The sequence below is a fragment of the Artibeus jamaicensis genome, unplaced genomic scaffold (assembly GCF_021234435.1).
Source record: "Artibeus jamaicensis isolate MK-2021 breed Jamaican fruit bat unplaced genomic scaffold, CSHL_Jam_final contig_490, whole genome shotgun sequence".
Classification (NCBI taxonomy): domain Eukaryota; kingdom Metazoa; phylum Chordata; class Mammalia; order Chiroptera; family Phyllostomidae; genus Artibeus; species Artibeus jamaicensis.
Genome location: NW_026521861.1, coordinates 2,031,162 through 2,051,102, shown reverse-complemented (window position 1 = coordinate 2,051,102; position 19,941 = coordinate 2,031,162). Strand labels below are relative to the sequence as shown.

General features: G+C 50.8%; 2 protein-coding genes across 2 annotated transcripts; one reads left to right on the top strand and one right to left on the bottom strand.

Annotated features, from left to right (window-relative positions):
• The first annotated feature begins 636 nt into the window (after positions 1-636).
• Positions 637-12,582, top strand: PITX3 (paired like homeodomain 3). Its single transcript, XM_037159488.2, has 4 exons — positions 637-815; positions 10,693-10,822; positions 10,966-11,168; positions 11,664-12,582. Exons 2-4 carry the CDS (start codon positions 10,705-10,707, stop codon positions 12,249-12,251), a joined length of 909 nt encoding a protein of 302 aa, XP_037015383.1. The 5' UTR covers positions 637-815; positions 10,693-10,704; the 3' UTR covers positions 12,252-12,582.
• Positions 12,583-13,211: 629 nt separating this feature from the next.
• On the bottom strand, positions 13,212-16,315 carry ELOVL3 (ELOVL fatty acid elongase 3). The gene is made up of 4 exons (XM_037159470.2): positions 16,017-16,315; positions 14,961-15,092; positions 14,202-14,353; positions 13,212-13,945 (listed from the first exon to the last, which is right to left on the bottom strand). Exons 1-4 carry the CDS (start codon positions 16,103-16,105, stop codon positions 13,518-13,520), a joined length of 801 nt encoding a protein of 266 aa, XP_037015365.2. The 5' UTR covers positions 16,106-16,315; the 3' UTR covers positions 13,212-13,517.
• Positions 16,316-19,941: the final 3,626 nt, after the last annotated feature.

Genomic DNA, 19,941 nt, shown 5'->3' with positions numbered 1-19,941 from the left:
AAGAGGCAGAAGAGGGAGGAGAGGGACGAAGAACAGGAGCAAAGCGGTGGATGAGAAAAAAGAGGAAAGGCGAGACGTGGGAGGATTGGAGCAGACACAAAAGGGCAGAGAGACAGACAGCAACAAGTGGAGAAAATCGCCGGAACTTGAGCGGCAGCGAAGTCTGAGCTCTGAAAACCGCCGGCCTCTCTCGGCCTGTGCGTCCTCCCACCTGGCACCCCGGCAGCCCTATCTCCGGCACCGCTCCACTTCTCTCGGGGTGATGGCCTGGCCCCACCTCTTCGCTGGAGGGTCCGAGCTCGGTGGGGCTACACAGTCCACCCTACGTTCTCCTGTTTGGCTCTGCCAAAGCATTTTTGCTGGAGCGCGGTTTCAGCCACGTGGGGAGGGGCGTGTCTTAGTTACTGAGAAGCCCCTCCGATTGGTCAGGGGGCGGGGTTCTTGGCAGTGCGCTAGCCGGACCCCACCCCCGAAGGCGGTACCTGAAGATTCACAGCTGGAAAGGGTGGAGCCCGGGAAACGCAGCTGGAAGGGGGCGGGGCCCCACGGGCGAGGCTCACCGCTGCGGGCTGGGGGCGCCCTGGGCTTGCCATAAAGTGAATGGGCGCAGGAGACTGGTAGCAGTTCGCGGCGAGGCTCACTCTCTCCCTCAGCTAGTCCGGGAGCGTCCTAGCGGAGCGGCGGCCTGGGCGCAGGGGGGCGGCCCCCACTCCGGCCGGGTGCCCGGCCGCCGGCCCCTGCCTGCCCTCCAGACTGCCGCCGCAGCCGCAGCCGCAGCCGCCGCTGCCGGGAGTCTGCTTGCTGCTGGACTCACTGTGAGTGCTTGACCCTGCGGGGGACAGGAGCTCAAGGGGCCAAGGGGCCATGGCTGGTCTTAAGGATCCCTAAAACGGGATTTGGGTCCGCTAAACTAGGGAACGGTACCTGGGGGACGAGTCGATACTACGAGAGCGGTTTGCAGACCCAGGGCCAGGACTCAGGGAAAGGGAAATTAAGCGTCAGAAGTAGGGCTACAGAAAAAAGGGAGACTCAGAGGAACCGGAGGGAAACCGGGGACTTGAAGCCAGGACAGGGGCTCTGCGAAGCAGGGAGTAAAGAGCCGGGAAACCATTACCAGAAAGCAAGCACCCTGGAATCGGAGGGCTCGAGGGGCAGGCAGCCAGGGAGCTAACGGGGTTACTGAGGGCCTGGCCAGTGGGGGGAGCTGGCGGCGGCTGCCCAGTATGAGGGCAGTTGTCGGCGCCCGACTCCCCTCGGCTGGAGCTCAGACTAGTCTGGAGCTCAGACTAGAGGGACCAGGAGCAGGCGTCTAGTCGCACAAGCTTCTCTTCTCAGCTGCTTCGCAGTTGCGATAGGAGCCTTATAGTGAGAGGCTGGCCGCGACCGGGTCAGATGGCCTCTGTCCGGGCCGCAGGGAAGTGGCTGGGCAACCCGATTCACCAGACAGCGGATCTGGCGGTTCGGGCTTGGGGTGTCAGGGCTCTCATGGGTCCCGGCCTGGGACCGCCACAAAATCGGACGGAATGTCCGCAGTGCACGGGGCTGGGATCGGACAGAATGTCCAGACGGAGAGGTAGGTCTCTCTGGAGCAGGCGCTGTGTCGGTCAGTGGTGGACAGAATGTCCCTGGCCGAGTGGCATGTCCATTTACGCGTCAGCGCCTGCCCAGCTGCTGCGTAGTGGGGTTCGCTGTAGTGGGCTGCCTCAAATCCCACTTTGCAAACTTGTTTCTGCACCTAGGGGCTGTGAGGCTCAGGAGCAGGGAGTGACAGAAAGACTGAAGCCTGGCCTTGGGGTGGAGTGGTAGTGGGGAAGGTTTCCTCTCTAACTTGGATCTGGAAGTCCAAGTATCACCTGGACTTCCAGAATCGGAATGTAAAGAGACAAAGCCAATGATGGGACTGCTAGTGGAAATCAAGACCAGAAAAAGAAGGAATAAACCACAAACAGCAATGGGAGGGCAAGGAGGTGCCCAGCACAAGCCCCTGTCAGCCTCAGTTCCCTCATAAACTCAGAGGCAACCCCTAATTCCAACACAGCTAATCAGACACCCGCAGACTTCTTCCCTGGGTGATAGTGGGTAAAGGTGCCTCCTCTGCAGAGACCAGGAGCTCAGGCCTGAAGAGAAAACTGCAGCCCTTTAGCAAAGCAAACCCTGTGGCCTTGTTTCCCTTTTTGCTCCCTCAGCCCCGCCAATCTGAAAACCACTCTAGTGGCTGGGAAGAGGTAGAAACGAGGAGGCATCAAATCCAGACACTTGGATCCAACATGAAACCTTACAGGCCCCCAGCTCTGGCTGGGAAGGAGGTCTCAGCCCTGTGTGCTTTCCTCATAGCTGGGGTAGGGTGCTGATTCCTCTGGACCCATACAATTACCACCTAACCTGACCCCAACCCTTTAACTAGCCAGCCTCCAGTAAGGCTGAAGGGAACAGAGTGGAGAGAACTCCCCCAGTCTATGTTAGTGAACAAAACAGTCGGCCTGGAGACTAAATTTTCATGGGAACAGGTGCAAGGTGATGTGTTTAGCGATGAGTAAATAATCCAAACAAGTGGGTCACAACCTTTCTCCACCTCCACCCCTGCGTAACATAGAATATATATTCCCCTCACTCCCATCTCCATTCCTCAATTTCAAAGTTTGCTTATTACCAGCTGGGACATTGTTACTCAACCTTTTTTGTTCCTTGACCCTTTTTGATAATTGTGGAGTCAAGTCTCAATATCCCACCACATTCTGATCCCCTCTTCAGGGGCTTGTGCTTCCATTACCTTTGCAAATCACAATTATGGGTGAAATGAAAGGCTCCAAGTCAGAAAAGGAATAGGGAAGGCATTGCAGATGGTTCCCTGAGGACCTTAGCCCAAAGTTCTGCTTTTATCAAAAAGGCCAAAAAGCAACAGCATTATAATGAAGATGATTGGAAACAAAAGGCAAAACCTTCTCTCTTTCTTGAATATAACTATGTTGCTGAGTGCACGTCCAAGTCACTGGCTCTAAGAGACAATGTCATGGGCCTAGAAAAGGGTCAGAGAATAGTTGGCAGGAGGGGAAGCCAGTGGCTGCTGGAGAGAGGAAACTTCAAAGTGTAGGCCTCTGGAAAGTGAGATGGGGGAAAATTCACAAAATAAACAATGGCATAGATAAGCAGAAGACTTGTTTGCTCCCCAAATCCTGAAACTGGACATGAGGGGGCCTCTTAGAACTGGAATGACACAAGTATGGGATGAACAGGAAAATGTTCCTTGGCACACAGTGGACATCCAACTTCCAGAGCGAGGAAGGTAGAGGCGGGAAGTAGAAATAGAATCCTTCAGGGCTTGGGAGGATCAGTGCATGTCAGAGCCATAAATGGCTGCTGGAGCGGAGGGGGCAAGAAGTAGAAGAAGAGCTCAGTCCCTAGTCTTCAATCTCTTCAATATGTGTAAGCTTAGACAAATTCATCTTAGGGCTTAAATGGGGATGGTCATTCCTGCCATTCACCACAGTTGTAAGAATTAAATGAAATCATGTGTATGAAGGCCCTTTGCAAATGAAAAAGCACCACAGAAACAAGAAGCATTATTGCCACTATTATGCCCAAACTGTAGAATCTTTGCTTGGAAGGGTGGTGTCTCAAGTCTTAGGTCGGCCAGATAGCATCCCTGATCCAGCCACAGAAAGATTCTCAGTGATGGATGGAACACCTACCTTAGGCTTCAGATGTCAGCCATTACCCCTGCCCCTCTCTGAGTAGAGCTCAAAGGAGTTCCTCAAAGGCTTAACCCCTCTGCCAGGCCAGATATGCTCACCTGTTTTCTGCCTGCCTGCTGCTCACGGATGTGGATATGGACACCAAGACCCAGTCCAGGAAGGGACGGCAGGGGAAGCAGACAAGCCGAGCTGGGGTGGGCATGAGAGAAGGAAGGAGCCACCTAAATCTTTCCTCCACTCACTCTAAATGATGCTTCCTAGAGTATGGGGAAGGAAGATGGCAGCTAACCTGAAAGATCCATTAAGTCCTGAGCTTTGGGGTTTAGAGTATCTGGCTCAGGGCGACCGACAGGGACCCATGATCAGAGTGATGGGGAGAGAAAGGAAAAGATAGGTGGTGGGATAAGAGTGGATTTCGCAGAGTCCCTTTCCTGTCTCTCCCCTGTCCGACCTATTCTGCTCACCAATGACAAATAAAGGTCCCAAAGATGCTGCTTTTATGTCACTCTCCCGCCTGTAAGCCCCCAGTGACTCCCACTGCTCGGAGCCACACTTCTCTTAGGGGGCTTGGGTGGAGGAACTGCAGGCTAAACAGGGCCCATTTATCTTCTTGGTGTGATGATGTCACTCGGAGATTTGGAGAGAAAACTTTAATTGTATATTTAAATAAACATAATAACTTTAAATATGGAATATAATACAAAATTCACTTCAATTCTTGACATAAGGCTGGAGATCTCAAAGAAATTTCATACTGGTGGCAGCTGTTTTTGGTTGTGCCCCTAGTTTCCCAGGTTGATAGGTTCTCTCACTTGTCTTAGTGGGTTTGTTTTTTTGTTTGTTTTTATGGAAAAGCTGGAGATGCTCTAGCCTAGAATGTATCAAACCTGAACCACCACCCTTTGCCCCTCGTTGGAGACTCCCCTAGCCTGACCCATTTTTCTCTGATGATTTTGCATTGCCTTGGCCCAGCTAGGCTCCCTGTTGCCCTCTGAACCTGCCTTCTCATTTTCAATCCTGCTCCATTATTCAGAAGCCTCTGCTCCTTCTCTGTCTCCAGAATTCCTAGCTCAACTACGTGCTACAGTCTATGAGCCCCAAAACATACCCTTACACGGGCTTCCATTTCTCTATCTCCCATAATCTGAGAACCAGGCTCATGAAGCCCATCATTACATCCTGTGCTCTGTTTCCCTCCCCAGACTGCAGGATCCTAGCAGTTATGGTCTGTGCCTTACCAGTTTGGGGGATGTGTCTTAGGATTTAACACTCGCTAAAGGAAAGAAGAAAGGAAGGGAAGGAAGAGTGTGGAGGTTCATTTCTCTGACCCCTGATTTACCTCTTAATGAATTAAGTGCATCAAATTATTGCTGCCTCCACCCTAACCAGTGTGGCTCAGTTGGTTGGAGCATCATCCCGAAAGGTTGGGGATTCGATTCCCAGTCAGGGCACATACCTAGGTTGTGGGTTTGATCCCAGTCAGGGAGTGTATGGGAGACAACCAATCAATGATTCTGTCTCACATCGATGTTTCTCTGCCTTACTCTCTCTAAAATCAATAAATATTTTTAAACATTCTTATTTTCAAAGATTTTATTTATTTACTTTTTAGAGAGAGGGGAAGGGAGGGAGAAACAGAGGGAAAGAAACTGTGGGAGATACAGTTGCCTCTCACACCCCCCCAGCTGGGAATCTGGCCGGGAATCTGGCCAGCAATCCCGTCATGTGCCCTGACTGGTAATTGAACCAATGATCTTTTGGTTCACAGGCCAACACCCAATCCACTGAACCATACCAGTCAGGGCAATACATATATTTAAAAAATTATTGCTGCCTCCACCTGAGTCTTAGGGTTTCCTCTTGGGGTTGCAAGCCTTGTCTACAGTTGTCTTCATTTGTTCCCATTTGTCACTGCAGTTCAGCGGCCCAGACAGTTTGGGTGCTCGGCATCAGTAAGGCACGTGGGGCTGTGGGCACTTCAGGGCCTCGCTTCAGTTTCAGGTTTATACGGTGGTTCAGGGCCCCGTTTACACCTGTTCGCCACTTGCTGCTTGCTGAGCCACAGCATCCCAGCTCCATCCCCTCTTATCTTCCTCTTTCTCTGTCCCTGTAAGAGAAAGTACTTTGGCTCCAATGTGTGCTTCCTGCCTTAGGCATTATTATTGCAACTTCTTTGGGGCTTTCTGGCTGTGGCCCTGATTTACTGCTTTGGCTTCAGAACAAAAGTGGGTACACATGGCAGCTGCCCCCTTGCCATGAACTTGTGTCCCTTGGAGCAACCATGGCCTCCCCACTATGGCCTCTCTGGCCTGTGATAGTCTCTTAGTCTCTGCTCCCTACCTTAATGTATCTCGGATATTTTGTTTTTGCTGTAGTTTACGACAGCTTCCTGTAATTCTAACCTGTACTTCCGAATCGAAGCACACCTGTAGGCCCTCCCTTCTCCTTAGGGCTAGAATCGCCACCCTGACACTAATGAGGCCACGAATCCCCTGCAGGGTGTATCAGAAAGGCTGGAAGTAGGACAGGCAGCACCTCTCGAAGCACCATGGTTATCTCTTGGCTCTCTTTGACCCTTCCTGGTAGTTTCTACCAGCATCAACGAAACCTTTGGCTCCTAGACTTCCTGCTTCTCCCTGTCCACTGAGTGAGGTGAAGTCCCTGGCCTCAGTCCCAACTTCCCAGCTTCCTGACCTCCAGCAGTTTGGGGGAGCTTAATCCTCAGCCAGCCTGTCTCCAGCTCAGACAACCACTTGGCACCCCCAGCCTCTGCCTGACCAGCCCATCAGGGCACAAGTCTGTTAGATGCCTATGCCCCCACCCTCTGTCTTCCTATCACCTGCTTGGCTCTAGTGTCCTTTCCAGTTTCACAGTCAGGGCCCTTCTCAGCCTCATCCCCTCCATCTGCTATTACCAACCCAGTCAGGAGCCTGAGGCTTCACTCTTTCCTTTACAGTCCCTGGTCCCCCAAAATGGCTCTCAGCTTGCATTGCTCTACCCATTTTGCTGTTATCTGATTGACTGGGCTCTCCTTTACATTCAGGACAGAGTGCTCGCATGTACATTTGCATCCCTTTTTTTTAAAGGTTCATTTCTCTATTTTCTAAAGTATTTTTATTTATTTTTAGAGAGAGGGGAAGGGAGGGAGAGAAACATTAATGTGTAGTTGCCTCTCACGCCACCCCTACTGGGGACCTGATGGGCAACCCAGGCATGTGTCCTGACTGAGAATGTCCTGACTTTGGTTCACAAGCCAGTACTCAATTCGCTGGGCTACACCAGCCAGGGCTGCATCCCTCTTTAAAATGCAGCATACTCACCTCTTTATTCACCAGAGAAATTCTTCACTGGGAGATACAGGGTCTAGGGAGGTGAACCACTCAAGCAAGAGCAGAGATGAGGATGCAGTCATACTTACCACTCTATCCTTGGTGACTTACTCAATGCCCAGCTTATAGAAAATGCCAAATAAACATATCTTCAATGAATAAGAAAAATATATACTTGGATAGAGTTGCACCCCTACCCACTTTTACACATTCTGTTTTATTTTAACCTTATAATAATATTGCAAGTAGATAGGTAAAGGATTATGATCTCCCTTCTAGAGACGAAAAACATATGCTCAGAGAGAAGTAATTTGCTAAGAACACATAACTAGTGAGTTGGGGAGCCAGGACATGAATCAAGATCTCTTGATTCCAAACCAAATTTCTTTGGGCTACTGCAAATTACTTTCCTAAAAGGGGCTTGAGTGATCCTCCCCCTCACTCCACCTCATCCCCTTCCTCCAGCATTCTCCAGCCATCTCCCCACTCAGCTGAGCAGACTCTCCCCAGAAGCCACTGACTGTAGACCACTCTGCCAACTCCTTTGGCCTCCTCCTACCCACAGAGCCCTTAGTTCCTGGGACTGAGAGCTAAGGTTCGGAGGGGCCAGGAAGGGGAGGGGGAGGATAATGGCTAGCTCCAAAACAGCCAAGGCAGCTGTCCCTGTCACAGAGAAAGGAGACTGTGTGACAGTGTGTGTCTGTCTACTTGAATGTGGGAGCGCATGTGTGGGAGAGTATGTGTTTGTGTGCCTTTAGCTCCAAGTCCAAGTGCTTATTTTGTCTGAGTGGGGGCCCGTGTGTGTCTGCATGTGTGTCTGTCTGTCTCTGGGAACACGCAGCCTGAACTCTGCTTTCTCAGCTTCATCTTTTACTCTGGCCCTTATCTCTCCTCACCCTGCCTCCCTCTGCTGAAATAAAGGGTGAAACCAAGACACAGGTATGGAATGCTGGGGGAAGGGGAGTTTGGAAAATTAGAAGTCTGCAGCAAAAGCAGACAGGAAGGGTGAATGGCAGTGGCAGGATTTAGCTTTCCCCACAGGCAAACCCAACTGTCTCTCTTTCCCCATCTGTGTTGCTCCGTGGCCTCTGGAGAAGTCAGGGGCACAATTTGCATTTTGAGGGTATCTTTTAAAAAAAGATTTTATTTTATTTTTTATTTCATGTATTGGGGTAACACTGGTTAATAACAAGTAAATTTCAGGTGTGCATCTTTATAATACATCTCTATGCTCTATTGTGTGCTATGCTCTTTTGGTGGAAGACCACCAAAAGTCGAGTCTTCCCTGGCACCATGCATTCAACAGCCTTTACCTTCTTCTCCCTCTTGGGTGAGAAGTAAGAGGATACTTCAGAGCACTCCTTTTTCCAGCTCTCAGTTCTAAGCCTTCCCAGCTATTTGGGAAGAGCTACTAGTAAAGGCAGCCACAGGTCCCTCCCAAGGGCATCTCCCTTCCACCAGAGCATTGTTGAGCCAGCCCCGAGCCTCTGACTGCTGACCTCAGACCTGAAAGGGGAGAGGTAAGCTGAGTACCCCACCCCTCTCCTGACTTCTCTCCTTCCTTTCCAGATTCCTTTCAGCCCTGCCTCTTCAACCCTAGGAAAGGGTCCAAGGTCTAGTCCCCTCTGTCTGTGGAAAGAACAAGGATTATTTCTCAACTCCTACCTTGATCTCTGTCCCACCCCAACCTTATTTGAGAGGTGGGGGTCGGGGGCAGCTGTCACCTCCGAGCTGGTTGAAGGGGGCATTACCATGTGCACACACAGGCCACTGCCCATCCATGCCTCCCTGAGAAAAGCTCCTAATAAATTCAGAGCAGCCAAGTGACATACATCTCTGTTTAGGCTAATCTATAGCATTAATGCCACCTTTCATAGCCTGTGTTAGATCTCTGTTAATGGGGAGGCAGATGGACTCCTCTGGCCCAGCTCTTCACCACTGTTCCTCTGTCCCTAGCCTCCTCTGGTTCTCCTCTGACCTAGAAGCATCCAGAGTTCCTGAGTCCCACTAGTGCCCCCTTTCCTTCCCCCGACCAGCAGGGGCCTGGGAGAGCCAGTGGGAAAGAGAAGCCTGCAGAGGAGACTTGAAGAAGAACCCAGGCAGGCTCCTGGGCAAGGACAGGCAAGGTCTGGAATAGGGAGTAAGTGTAGCAAGGTGGATTTAGAAGCTCCAGCGACTGCCTGGGGCGGGCCTGGTAGGGGCTGTGCTTGAGAGTGGAGCAATGACTGGTAGAAAATGTGTCTGGGCAGGCACAAAGCAGACAAAGCCAGAATGTGTAGTGATTTTCAACTTAAAAAAAGATTATTTTTATTTATTTATTTATTTTTAGAGAGACGGAAGGGAGGGAGAAAGAGAGGGAGAGAAACATTGATGTGAGAGAGAAACATTGATTGTTGGTTGCCTCTCACGCTGAGCCAACTTGGGGCTGGGCTGAAACCCATGCAAGTGCCGACCGGAAATGAATCTGACAACCCTTTTTTTTTTGGCCTCAAAGGCTGGTGCTCTATCCACTGTGCCACACCTGCCTGGGCTTAACTTATTTTTGATTCTGGAATTTTTTCTTCAAATGAAATCTCTCCAGAAATCATTAAAATGAAACAACAAAAACAGACAAAAGCAGGGCTGCTCTGGCTGAGACGGACCAAAGCACAGCCAGACCAGTGTCCCATCTCTGCGGCTCCTCCTGAGTTCCAGTGCCTGAGGGGGTTTCTGGGTAGGGCCCCAAAGAACACAATTTGGAAGAGCAAAGGGTGAAACAAGTAGTAGATTCAGAGTCTCTCAGACTTGGCTCACATCCCACTTCCACTACTTACAAGTTTGTGACCCTTAATTGTTACTTCAGGTCTCAGTTTCCTTACCTGAAAAAGGTGACCATACTTTTAATATTGAGGCATTCTTTTTTTTTTTTTAAAGATTTTATTTATTTACTTTTAGAGAGTGGAGAAAGGAGAGAAAGAGAGGGAGAGAAACATCAGTGTGTGGTTGCCTCTTGCACACCCCATACTGGGGGCCTGGCCTGCAACCCAGGCATGTGCCCTAACGGGGAATCAAACCAGCGACCCCTTAGTTCACAGGCCCATGCTCAATCCACTGAGCTACACCAGCCAGGGCTGAGGCATTCTTGTGAGGGGACAGATAATGAGATAAAGGCATACAGTCAGTACTTGTAATTGACAGCAGTGATTATCCTAGTGGGAGAAATATCAGGCCTGGTTCAAAGTCAAATCTGCCTCAGTGGAGAGGTTCTGGCTGCATCTCAGGCATGACTGGCTAAGGGGCATGTGTAAGTTGTGGGGCTATTGGGTGTTCGTGTGAGAGAGTACTGAAGTTTTTGAGGATGTAGTGTATAGCATATGGCATGCAGTGGTGTGAGTTTTCACTAATTCAATAAATATCTTGAGCAACTGTGCACAGGCACAGTTCTAGGGGCCCAGCAGTGAACAAAAAAAAAAAGTCTAGTGTGTATATCTGTGCATAAAACCTGTGCGTATACACCTTTTCCCCCTTAGGCTGCTGTTTCCCCATTCTGTCCTCGGGCACCTCACTCAGGGGTAGCTTTATGGTGGTGGCTAAGGAAGGGGATAGCGAACCTGTGGGGAAGCACTTCTGGGGACTGGATAACCTGGAGATTTTATCCCCAGGGACTGGTCTGTGTCTTCTCTTCCCTCCAGAGTCTTCTCTCCATGGAGTTCGGCCTACTCAGCGAGGCGGAGGCCCGGAGCCCGGCCCTATCACTGTCAGATGCGGGTACTCCCCACCCTCAACTCCCAGAACACAGTTGCAAGGGCCAAGAACACAGCGGTGAGCGCGCCCCCTTCTGGGAGTAGGGGAGATAAAGATTCAATCCCTAATGGGGGTAGAGCCCGGGTGGGAGTGAGGGGCCGCTGAAAAAGGAAGGTACCCCAGCCTGGGAATCCCTGTGACTTGCCCCCACCCGGCCCCAGACTCAGAAAAGGCCTCAGCTTCGCTGCCGGGCGGCTCCCCCGAAGACGGCTCGCTGAAGAAGAAGCAGCGGCGGCAGCGCACACACTTCACCAGCCAGCAGCTGCAAGAGCTGGAGGCTACCTTCCAGAGGAACCGCTACCCCGACATGAGTACGCGGGAAGAGATCGCAGTGTGGACCAACCTCACCGAGGCACGGGTGCGGGTATGCGCTCCCAGATCCGCAGCCCTCACTCACTCCGCCCCGGCCATTCTCCCTTGGGCCGCTTAGCGACTGACTTAGAATCTGCGTCCTGTGTTTCTGCCCTGCCTGTCCTATCCTCTGGGACCGGACACGTCCCAAGACCCCGGACTGCTGCCCCACACGGCTTGCTTTCCACCAACTTTCTATCTCACTCCACCCTATTATTCCAGGCCCTGCGCTTCTCATCCCCTGAGACTATCGCTTATTCTCTTCATCTCCCCTCCTTGGCCCCAACCTACTACAAGGCCCTCTGGTCACCCACTGCCTCTGTTCTCAGCTCCCTGGCTCCCTGTGTTCCTCGCAACCCGCTTTTCCCATCTCCAGCCACCTTATCTTGTATCCTCTTTACCGCCCGGCTTGAACCCGGATCAGGGTGGCGCAACCACCAGCAGCGCTGACCTGGTCCAGGACGGCTCGGCTCCCCCCAGGTGACAACCTTTTCTCCTGCGCCCGCAGGTGTGGTTCAAGAACCGGCGCGCCAAGTGGCGGAAGCGCGAGCGCAGCCAGCAGGCGGAGCTGTGCAAGGGGGGCTTCACGGCGCCTCTTGGGGGGTTGGTGCCGCCCTACGAAGAGGTATACCCGGGCTACTCTTACGGCAACTGGCCACCCAAGGCGCTCGGCCCACCGCTCGCCGCCAAGACCTTCCCCTTTGCCTTCAACTCAGTCAACGTGGGGCCTTTGGCTTCGCAGCCCGTTTTTTCGCCACCCAGCTCCATCGCTGCCTCCATGGTGCCCTCGGCCGGGGCCGCCCCAGGCACCGTGCCAGGGCCTGGGGCACTGCAGGGCCTGGGCGGGGGGGCCCCCGGGCTGGCTCCGGCCGCAGTGTCCTCTGGGGCAGTGTCCTGCCCTTACGCCTCAGCCGCCGCAGCTGCTGCAGCAGCCGCTTCCTCTCCCTACGTATATCGGGACCCGTGTAACTCGAGCCTGGCCAGCCTGAGGCTCAAGGCCAAACAGCACGCCTCTTTTAGCTACCCCACGGTACCTGGGCCGCCCCCGGCAGCCAACCTCAGTCCGTGTCAGTACGCTGTGGAAAGGCCCGTATGAGTGGCCCAGCCTGTCGGTCATCCCCAAGGGCGAGGTCGATCATTCACAGCCTCCCTGAACGGGGGTCGTCTTGACTGGCTTGATCTCGGCCCGGGTCTGAGAGGGACGCTGGGGCAGCTGGGGGTCGGGAGGCGCTGGCTCGGGAGAGAGACTCCTCTCCCAGCTCAGAGGGGTGGACTGGGCCCTCCGCATGGTCCAGGGACTTAGCACCCCTGGAACTAAGGCCAGAAACAGGGACCAGTTCCCCAGGGGCCAATTCACCCTCGGCCCACCCCGACTTCTCCAGACTCCTCCTTTCCCATTTATCATTTGCAAAGATAAATGAAATAAATGTGCGCGGACTGTCAAAGGCCTAATGTTTCAGAGTTGCGGTTGAGCCCTCTCCCCTCATCCTCCCGCACATGTGAACGAGACCTTGGTGTACAGGAAAGACACCTTCTTCTACAGGAAAGGCCCAACTTCTAGGGCTCCAGTGCCCCTCAACCGCTAACACCAGGATGGGGAAGTCCGAGGATACCTAGAGCAGAGGGGCGCTCTCGTGTTTGCATGTCTGTGTGGAAGGCCTGGGGACCAGCTAGTAGGCGGACCTGGGCCAAAGCTGGTGCTGCTGCGCCACCTTGTGGTCTCACAGACGATAACTGGAAGATCTTGCCTGGAACACTTACTAACAGGTGTCACTTCCGCAACTTAGGAAGCCTATGACCTTAGATAAGTTACTCCGCCTTTCTGTACCTATTTCTCACTGTTCCAATGAGGGGCTTGAGCCTCTAACAGCAATAAAATTATGGTCTGTAACAGACATTTATTAAGTGCCTATGAGGCCTAGGATTCTTATTGTCTGCGTGTGTGCCTCCCACCCTTGCCCACATCCTTAGACTTCCCACCTACTTATCATCCCACCGCCAGAAGCCATGTCCCGTCAAGGCAGACCCCTTCTTCCTCCAACTTCTCAAAGCCCTGAAATCTTGATGAAATATTTAATTTAAAAATAAAGCAAGAAGAGGAAGGTTTCTGTATATAAATATAAATAACTCAGCTCTGGAGATCCTCAGTCACAGCCCAATCCCCAGGCCTGCTTGGCCCTCACATTAAAAACAGATACATCAAAGTACTAGATCACACCCCCTTCCTAGTGTTTGTGTTTCCTGTCTGTTATAACTACCTGCCACCTTGGGGGATACAACCTAATCATTCTCCCAGATCTAAACCATGCCCCTCAGTGCCCTGGGGAAGAGAGACCCTGCAGCTTCTTTTTTCTCCAAACTTTTACTCGCTCTTGGTCTTGGCTTTAACTTTGGGCATTATGTAGGTATGGTAGAAGAAGTGAGCAAAGAGGAAGAAATAGGCCACGTACAAGACGATGGACCAGAAGAAGTGTTCCATTGTAGTGTGGCATCCATCTTCGTGTGTCCAGGTGTAAGCCAGGATGACGACAACAGTCCCCATAATCATCTGCAGGATTTGCAGGCTGGTGATGAGCTTGGGAAACCACCCAGGGGAGTTCACTTTGGCAGCCTTCAGAGTGTAGTAGGTATACATGATGGAATGCACACCAAAGTTCATGGTCATGAACCAGCCTCCTGCAGCCACCTTGTTCTTGAATACAAAGCTCGAGAACACTAGCACTGTGCTGTGGTGGAACCAGTGCACAAAGATGAGCGGCCGCTTACGAAGGATGATGAAGGCTGTGTCTCCTGGGAGATGGGAAGTCATAGCTGGCATAGTACCCAGTGTCAGGACCACCCTCCACACTGAATATGGGAGCACAGGGGGAATTCTCAGGGTTGGGAGAGGTGTCTTTTTGGCAGAGAACCTGAAGAGGGGCTTGGGTGAGACCCATGGTGTTAGGACCCATGGGTGGGGAAAGGATTCTCCATGTGATGGGTGAGGGGGTCCCTGAGGAAGGATGCAGTTGACTGGGTGCCAGAGAGACAAAGTCTTGCCACTCACCAAGTTCAATGATCTTGCTGAGAACAAAGAGGCAGGACCAGAATTTGACTATGGAATCTTCGAGGAAGGAGGTGAAGCATACAGTTTGCTTTAGGCTCTCCCTAAGTACCAAGGCCCCCATATAGGCCCACATCCTCATTGTCCCCAGGATACTGAAATGGAACAGAGGAAAAGAGGGTAAGTTCATTCCCAGACACCAGTCCACCCTGCCCCTTCAGCCTGGTCAGGTCATTGTCCCAAGCCCTGCCACTTTCCCACCCTTCTGGGAGTCATGACTTCTGAGATCCTGGCACCAGTCTAGTAAGTCCAATCAGTAATCTAGAGGAGACAAGAACTGGGAAAGGACCAGGGAATACTGGAGGATGGGACTGAAAGTTGAGTTAGAGGACAGAGTTCTCAGGATGGGTAGAAGCCTATGAAGAGATGGGTGGCAGGACGGGGGAAATTGATGGAGAAAATATGGGAAGGAGGGGCCAGGGAAGTTATTGAAAGGTCTTGGGAAAGGGTTTCAGATTCTGAAGAAATCTGTCAGAAGTACACAGACTCCATGAGCACAAGAGGACTCCCGAGAGAACAGAAACTGTCAGGCTGGAGGCTGCGGAAGGAGAGAGGCACCTGGGGAGGGGAGCTAGAGCTGAGAGAATGGGGTAGGGAGAGCTGGGGGTCAACTTGGGGAGTCGGTGCAACTGAGATTTCTAGAAAACTTTTAGAGATAGAGCTATGGTCTAGGGCATACGGGATAAGTGAGGAGTGTCTTACCTGAAGATCGCAAGGCAAAAGGACCAAAGGATGAGAGGCCTTTGTAGGTTGAAGCCCTTCCGTGCCTTCATGTAGTTCTGCCCCACAAAGATGAGCAGTAGGTAGATCAAAGCTATGGGGAATGAGACTGCCCTGGCAGGCAGAGGGGATGGGCTCTTGGGTGGGTGCTGGTTAGTGAAATGCCCACTTATCTAAGTGAGTGCTCTGGGTTGGAGCCCCAGCCCTGCCACTTACTGGCTGTGTGACATTGGAAAAACTGCTTAGTTCTCTGAGCCTCAGCTTCCTTATTTGTAAAAAGGAATAATACTCCTCCCCTGACAGTTAATACAGAAAGTACCTACAACATTGCAGGGGCTGTGTCCAAGGATTGTGATGATTGCCCTCTCAGTGGGGCTAGAAGTGGGTGATAACTGCTGGTTGGTGCCTAGAACCAAACCAGGGCTGCCGTCTAAAAATGTGGCAATAGCCTCTACCCGGTTGGGTCGCGGCCAACTGTCCGCAGCCCACAGCCCACAAACACCTCTGAGTAGTCTTGGGGCAAAGCCAGAGAGCCTGGGGAATTCTTGAAGAGCTCCATGACTTTGCCTCCTTGACTTCTGCGGCAGGGACGATGGAACACTTGGCGAACAACACGATAATTGTGAAGGGCAGGCTGTCCCTGACACCAGCACAATGTGCGAGGGAGCGCCCGGCCACCCAAAGCCACGACACACAAAGAAGAATCATCTAGAGGTTGGTGGGGCTGGGAGTTTCAATCAACTCCACCCCTCACTGAACTCGTTTCCCTTGGTTGTTGTCTCCTCTCATATTCCTCACCTCACCCTCTTATTTCTGCCTCTCGCTCTCTTTCTTTCCGCACCCCCCCTTCTTTCTTCGAGGTCTAATCCCTTTGAGGTGCCACACTACCTGCACCTCTGAGAACGGGGATTGGAACCAGTGCAGGAGAGCCCCATACTTTTGCTTTTGAAGGAAATCATCGCGGGCAGTGTCTCCCTCACCCCCCAAACTGCAGTGATCAGGATCCGGCCCCTGGCACGGCCCTTCCCGCGTTCTCACCAGTACTCCTCCAAAAAGGGTCTCATGTCCTGTGACACCTCGAAGTCGTAGGGCTGGAGCAGCTCCTCTGTTTCCTCTGAAACATTCATGATTGTGCCTATTTCGTTCTGCAGACGTTAAGGTCAGGGAGCTTGGCGAGCCGGTGGAAAGGGTGGGGGACCCAGGATGCAGCGAACCTTGGGACGGGACACAATGGACCCAGGACCCAAGGAACTCCGCACCAAGGAGAGGAGCGTACGATTCAGGGACATGCACCGCAGTCTGACCCCATTCCCCAGCAGCCGCCGCCGCGATATATAGCGCGGAATTACAAAGCCGGGCCCAGGCTGTGCGCAGACGCCTCCCTGTGCCTGGCGGTTATCCAATCTCGACCAAGACACGCCTCTGTCCCGCCGAGGTTCGCTCTCTGATTGGACACACACACACGCACACACACACACACACACACACACACACGCAAGGGCACACACAACACACACACGCGCGGAACCGAGACCCTCACCACGCCCTTTCCCATCTGTTTCTCCTCCAACAGCTCCATTCTCGCTTGCTTGGCTTAACCCGTACGGCCTTTCCAGGTACCGGGACAGGCCAGTCCCTCCCTGGAATGGCCAACCTCAACCTTTGCTTCAGTTTGTTTTAATCCCGACCTACTTGGCAGTGAGGAGAGAGTGGAGATGTCCTCAGTCCTTGGTGCCCTGACCCAGAAATAGGAATGTAAGTCCTCCCAGCCCCCTCCCCACCCACCTAACCCCCTGCCACTTTCTTGAAACCCTGGAAAACCGTGGCCATGGCCAGGGAAGAAGCAGCTCCCCATGGTCCCCTCTGCCTCCTTCAAGTCTGTGGTTGTGGGTGGGAGGGAAATGGATGTTAATGAATTTTATTGTTGAGGTTATTGGTGTTGATGTTTGGGAAGGTGGTTGTTGAGGCTGCTGTGGTTTCTTTACAATTTCCTGAATTCCTGAACTGCTCCAGCCTGACACCCAGTAATAACCCTGGGGAGAAAATGGGGTCACCTTCCGGGTTTCTGGGATTATTGTCTTAAGGTTTCTTGATGGCGTCCTATGGTGCTCCAAGGGGAGCAGTGTTCCGTCCTTTCCCTCAGTCTGCGCTTGTCTAGTCAAACCTACTTTTTCCTTGTCTGTCTACTCAGCCCCAAAGAAATAATATTTTTAAACTTTCAAGGCCTTACTTGTCTGTTGCTTATTTCTCTCCTAGGTTTTATGCAAGTAAGGAAGAACTACAAGGCTTCATGGCAGTTTTCTTTTTCTTTTAAGTAGTTTATTTATTTATTTTTAGAGGGGGGCAAGTAGGAAGAGAAACATCACAACGGGGTTGCCTCTTGTGCACCCCCTCCTGGGAATCCGGCCGGCAAAACCCAAGCACGTGCCCTAGACTGGGAATCCAACAGGCAACCTTTGGCTCTCAGGCCAGTGCTCAGTCCAATGAGCCACACCAGCCAGGGCTCAATGGCAGTTTTCAATAAGATGAGGATTTGCAAAACAAGTGCTAAGATAACTAAATATACAATATTTATAATCAAGATGTGGCTATAAACAGCTACATGCAGTGAAGCCTAGAGGCTCTGGAGCCAGAGGACCCAGGTAGGAATCCCAGCTCCACTTCCTTGACCTCAGCCACTGTCCAGGGAAGGATCAAGTGGGAAGCCCTGCCCATGCTATCTACATGACTCTCAAGTTTATTCCTTTGTATCTCATCACCTCTCACCTGGTTACAGAGCCACTACCTTAGTTGTGTTCACTGGTTGCATCACCTCCTTCTCCAATACAGTGCTTCCCTCTATTGCATTAGAACCAGACAAGAATTCCCACACCTGACTAATCATGACATTCCTGAGCCTCAACCCCAGAGATTCTGACCCAGTAGTTGGTCCCAGACCATACTTTTATTTATTTTTAATATTTTATCCTCACCTGAGGACATTTTTTCATTGTTTCTTTTTTTTAAAGATTTTATTTATTTATTTTTAGAGAGAGTGGGAGAGAGAAAGAGAAGGAGAGAAATGTCAGTGTGTGGTTGCCTCACACACGCCCCCTACAGGGACCTAGGCATGTGCCTGGACTGGGAATTGAACCAGCGACCTTTTGGTTTTCAGGCTGGCACTCAATCCACTGAGCCACACCAGCCAGGGCTCATTGCTTCTTTTAGAGAGAGAATGAAGAAAGAGAAACATCAGTGTGAAAGAGAAGCATTGATTGGTTGCCTCCCTTCCACTCCTAGACTGTATGTGCTGGGACCTGGGATCTAACCACAACCTCGGTATGTGCCCTGACTGGAAATCAAACCTACAAGCTTTTGGCTATGGGATAACATTCCAACCAACTGAGCCACACCGGTCAGGGGCCAGACCATACTTTTAAAACCGCCACTTTCTGACCTGGTTGGTGTGGCTCAGTGGACTGAGTGCTGGCCTGTGAACCAAAAGGTTGGATCTCAGTTCTCAGTCAGGGCACATGCCTGGGTTGCCCACCAGGTTTCCAGTACTGGGTGTGCGAGAGGCAACCACACATTGATGTTTCTCTCCCTACCTTTCTCTCTAAAAATAAATAAACTCCTTTCTAAAAAAAAAATAAATATAATTTCTTTAAAAGTGGATAATGCTACTTTCCTGCTTAAAACCCTTCAGTAGCTCTTCTTTTTTTAAATTTCCTTTCCTTTCCTTGTCTGATCGCTGTGGCTAAAATTTTCAATACTATATTGAATAGAAGTGGGGAAAGTGGACAACCTTGTCTTGTTCCTGATCTTAGTGGAAAAGCTTTTAGTTTACCCACTGAACATGATGTTGGCTGTAGGACTCTCATATATGGCCATTATTATGTTGAGGAATGCTCACTCTATTCCCACTTCACTGAGTGTTTTGATCATAAATGGATGCTGTACCTTACCAAATGCTTTTTCTTTCTTTTTTTTTAAATATTAAATTTTATTTAGTTACTTTTCAAGTACATTTCTCTTTATCTATTTCTCCCATCCCACCCCACCCCCCTGCTTTTTCTGAATCTATTGATATGATCATGTGATTTTTGTCTTTGCTTTTATGTGATGTATTACACTTACTGATTTGCGAATACTGAACCATCCTTGCATCCCTGGGATGAATCCCACTTGGTCGTGGTGTATGATCTTTTTAATGTATTGTTGGATGAGGATTGCTAGTATTTTGTTGAGGATTTTAGTGTCTATGTTCATCAGCAATATTGTCTTGAAGTTTTCTTTCTTTGTTGCATCTGTATCTGGTTTGGGGGATTAGGATGATGTTAGCTTCATAAAAAGAGTTTGGGAGTCTTCCATCATTTCGAATTTTTTTCAATAGTCTGTGAAGGATAGGGGTTAGTTCTTCCTTAAATGTTTTGTAGAATTGTCCTGTGAAGCCATCTGGTCAAGGGCTTTTGAGTTTTGTTAACTTTAAAAATATATTTATTTTATTGATTATGCCATTACAGTTGTCCTATTCCCCCCTTCATTCCCCTCCATCCTGCACATCCCCCCCTTTCGTTTATGTCCATGTGTCACAAGTTCTTTACATTATCTATTTCCCATACTATTCTTGCCCTCCCCCTGTCTATTCTCTACCTACCGTCTATGCTACTTATTCTCTGTACCTTCTCCCCCCTTCTCCTCTTCCCACTTCCCTGTTGCTAACCCTCCATGTGATCTCCATTTCTATGGTTCTGTTCCCGATCTAGCTATCACCTTAGTTTGCTTTTGTTTTAGGTGTGGTTGTTAATAACTGAGTTTGCTGTCCTTTCACTGTTCGTCTTTTTTATCTTCTTTTTCTTAGGTAAGTCCCTTTAACATTTCATATAATAAGGGCTTGGTGATGATGAACTCCTTGAATTTGATCTTATTTGAGAAGCACTTTATCTGCCCTTCCATTCTAAATGAAAGTTTTGCTGGATAGAGC

Bases quoted from the DNA above. Each gene is read 5' to 3' on its own strand.
- PITX3 (XM_037159488.2), top strand. From the start codon at position 10,705: ATGGAGTTCGGCCTACTCAGCGAGGCGGAGGCCCGGAGCCCGGCCCTA. The intron at 10,823-10,965 runs GTGAGCGCGCCC...ACCCGGCCCCAG, and splicing joins CAAGGGCCAAGAACACAGCG to ACTCAGAAAAGGCCTCAGCT. The intron at 11,169-11,663 runs GTATGCGCTCCC...CTGCGCCCGCAG, and splicing joins TCACCGAGGCACGGGTGCGG to GTGTGGTTCAAGAACCGGCG.
- ELOVL3 (XM_037159470.2), bottom strand. From the start codon at position 16,105: ATGAATGTTTCAGAGGAAACAGAGGAGCTGCTCCAGCCCTACGACTTC. The intron at 14,354-14,960 runs GTAAGACACTCC...GTTCCATTTCAG, and splicing joins TTTTGCCTTGCGATCTTCAG to TATCCTGGGGACAATGAGGA. The intron at 13,946-14,201 runs GTGAGTGGCAAG...CCCATCTCCCAG, and splicing joins CAGCAAGATCATTGAACTTG to GAGACACAGCCTTCATCATC.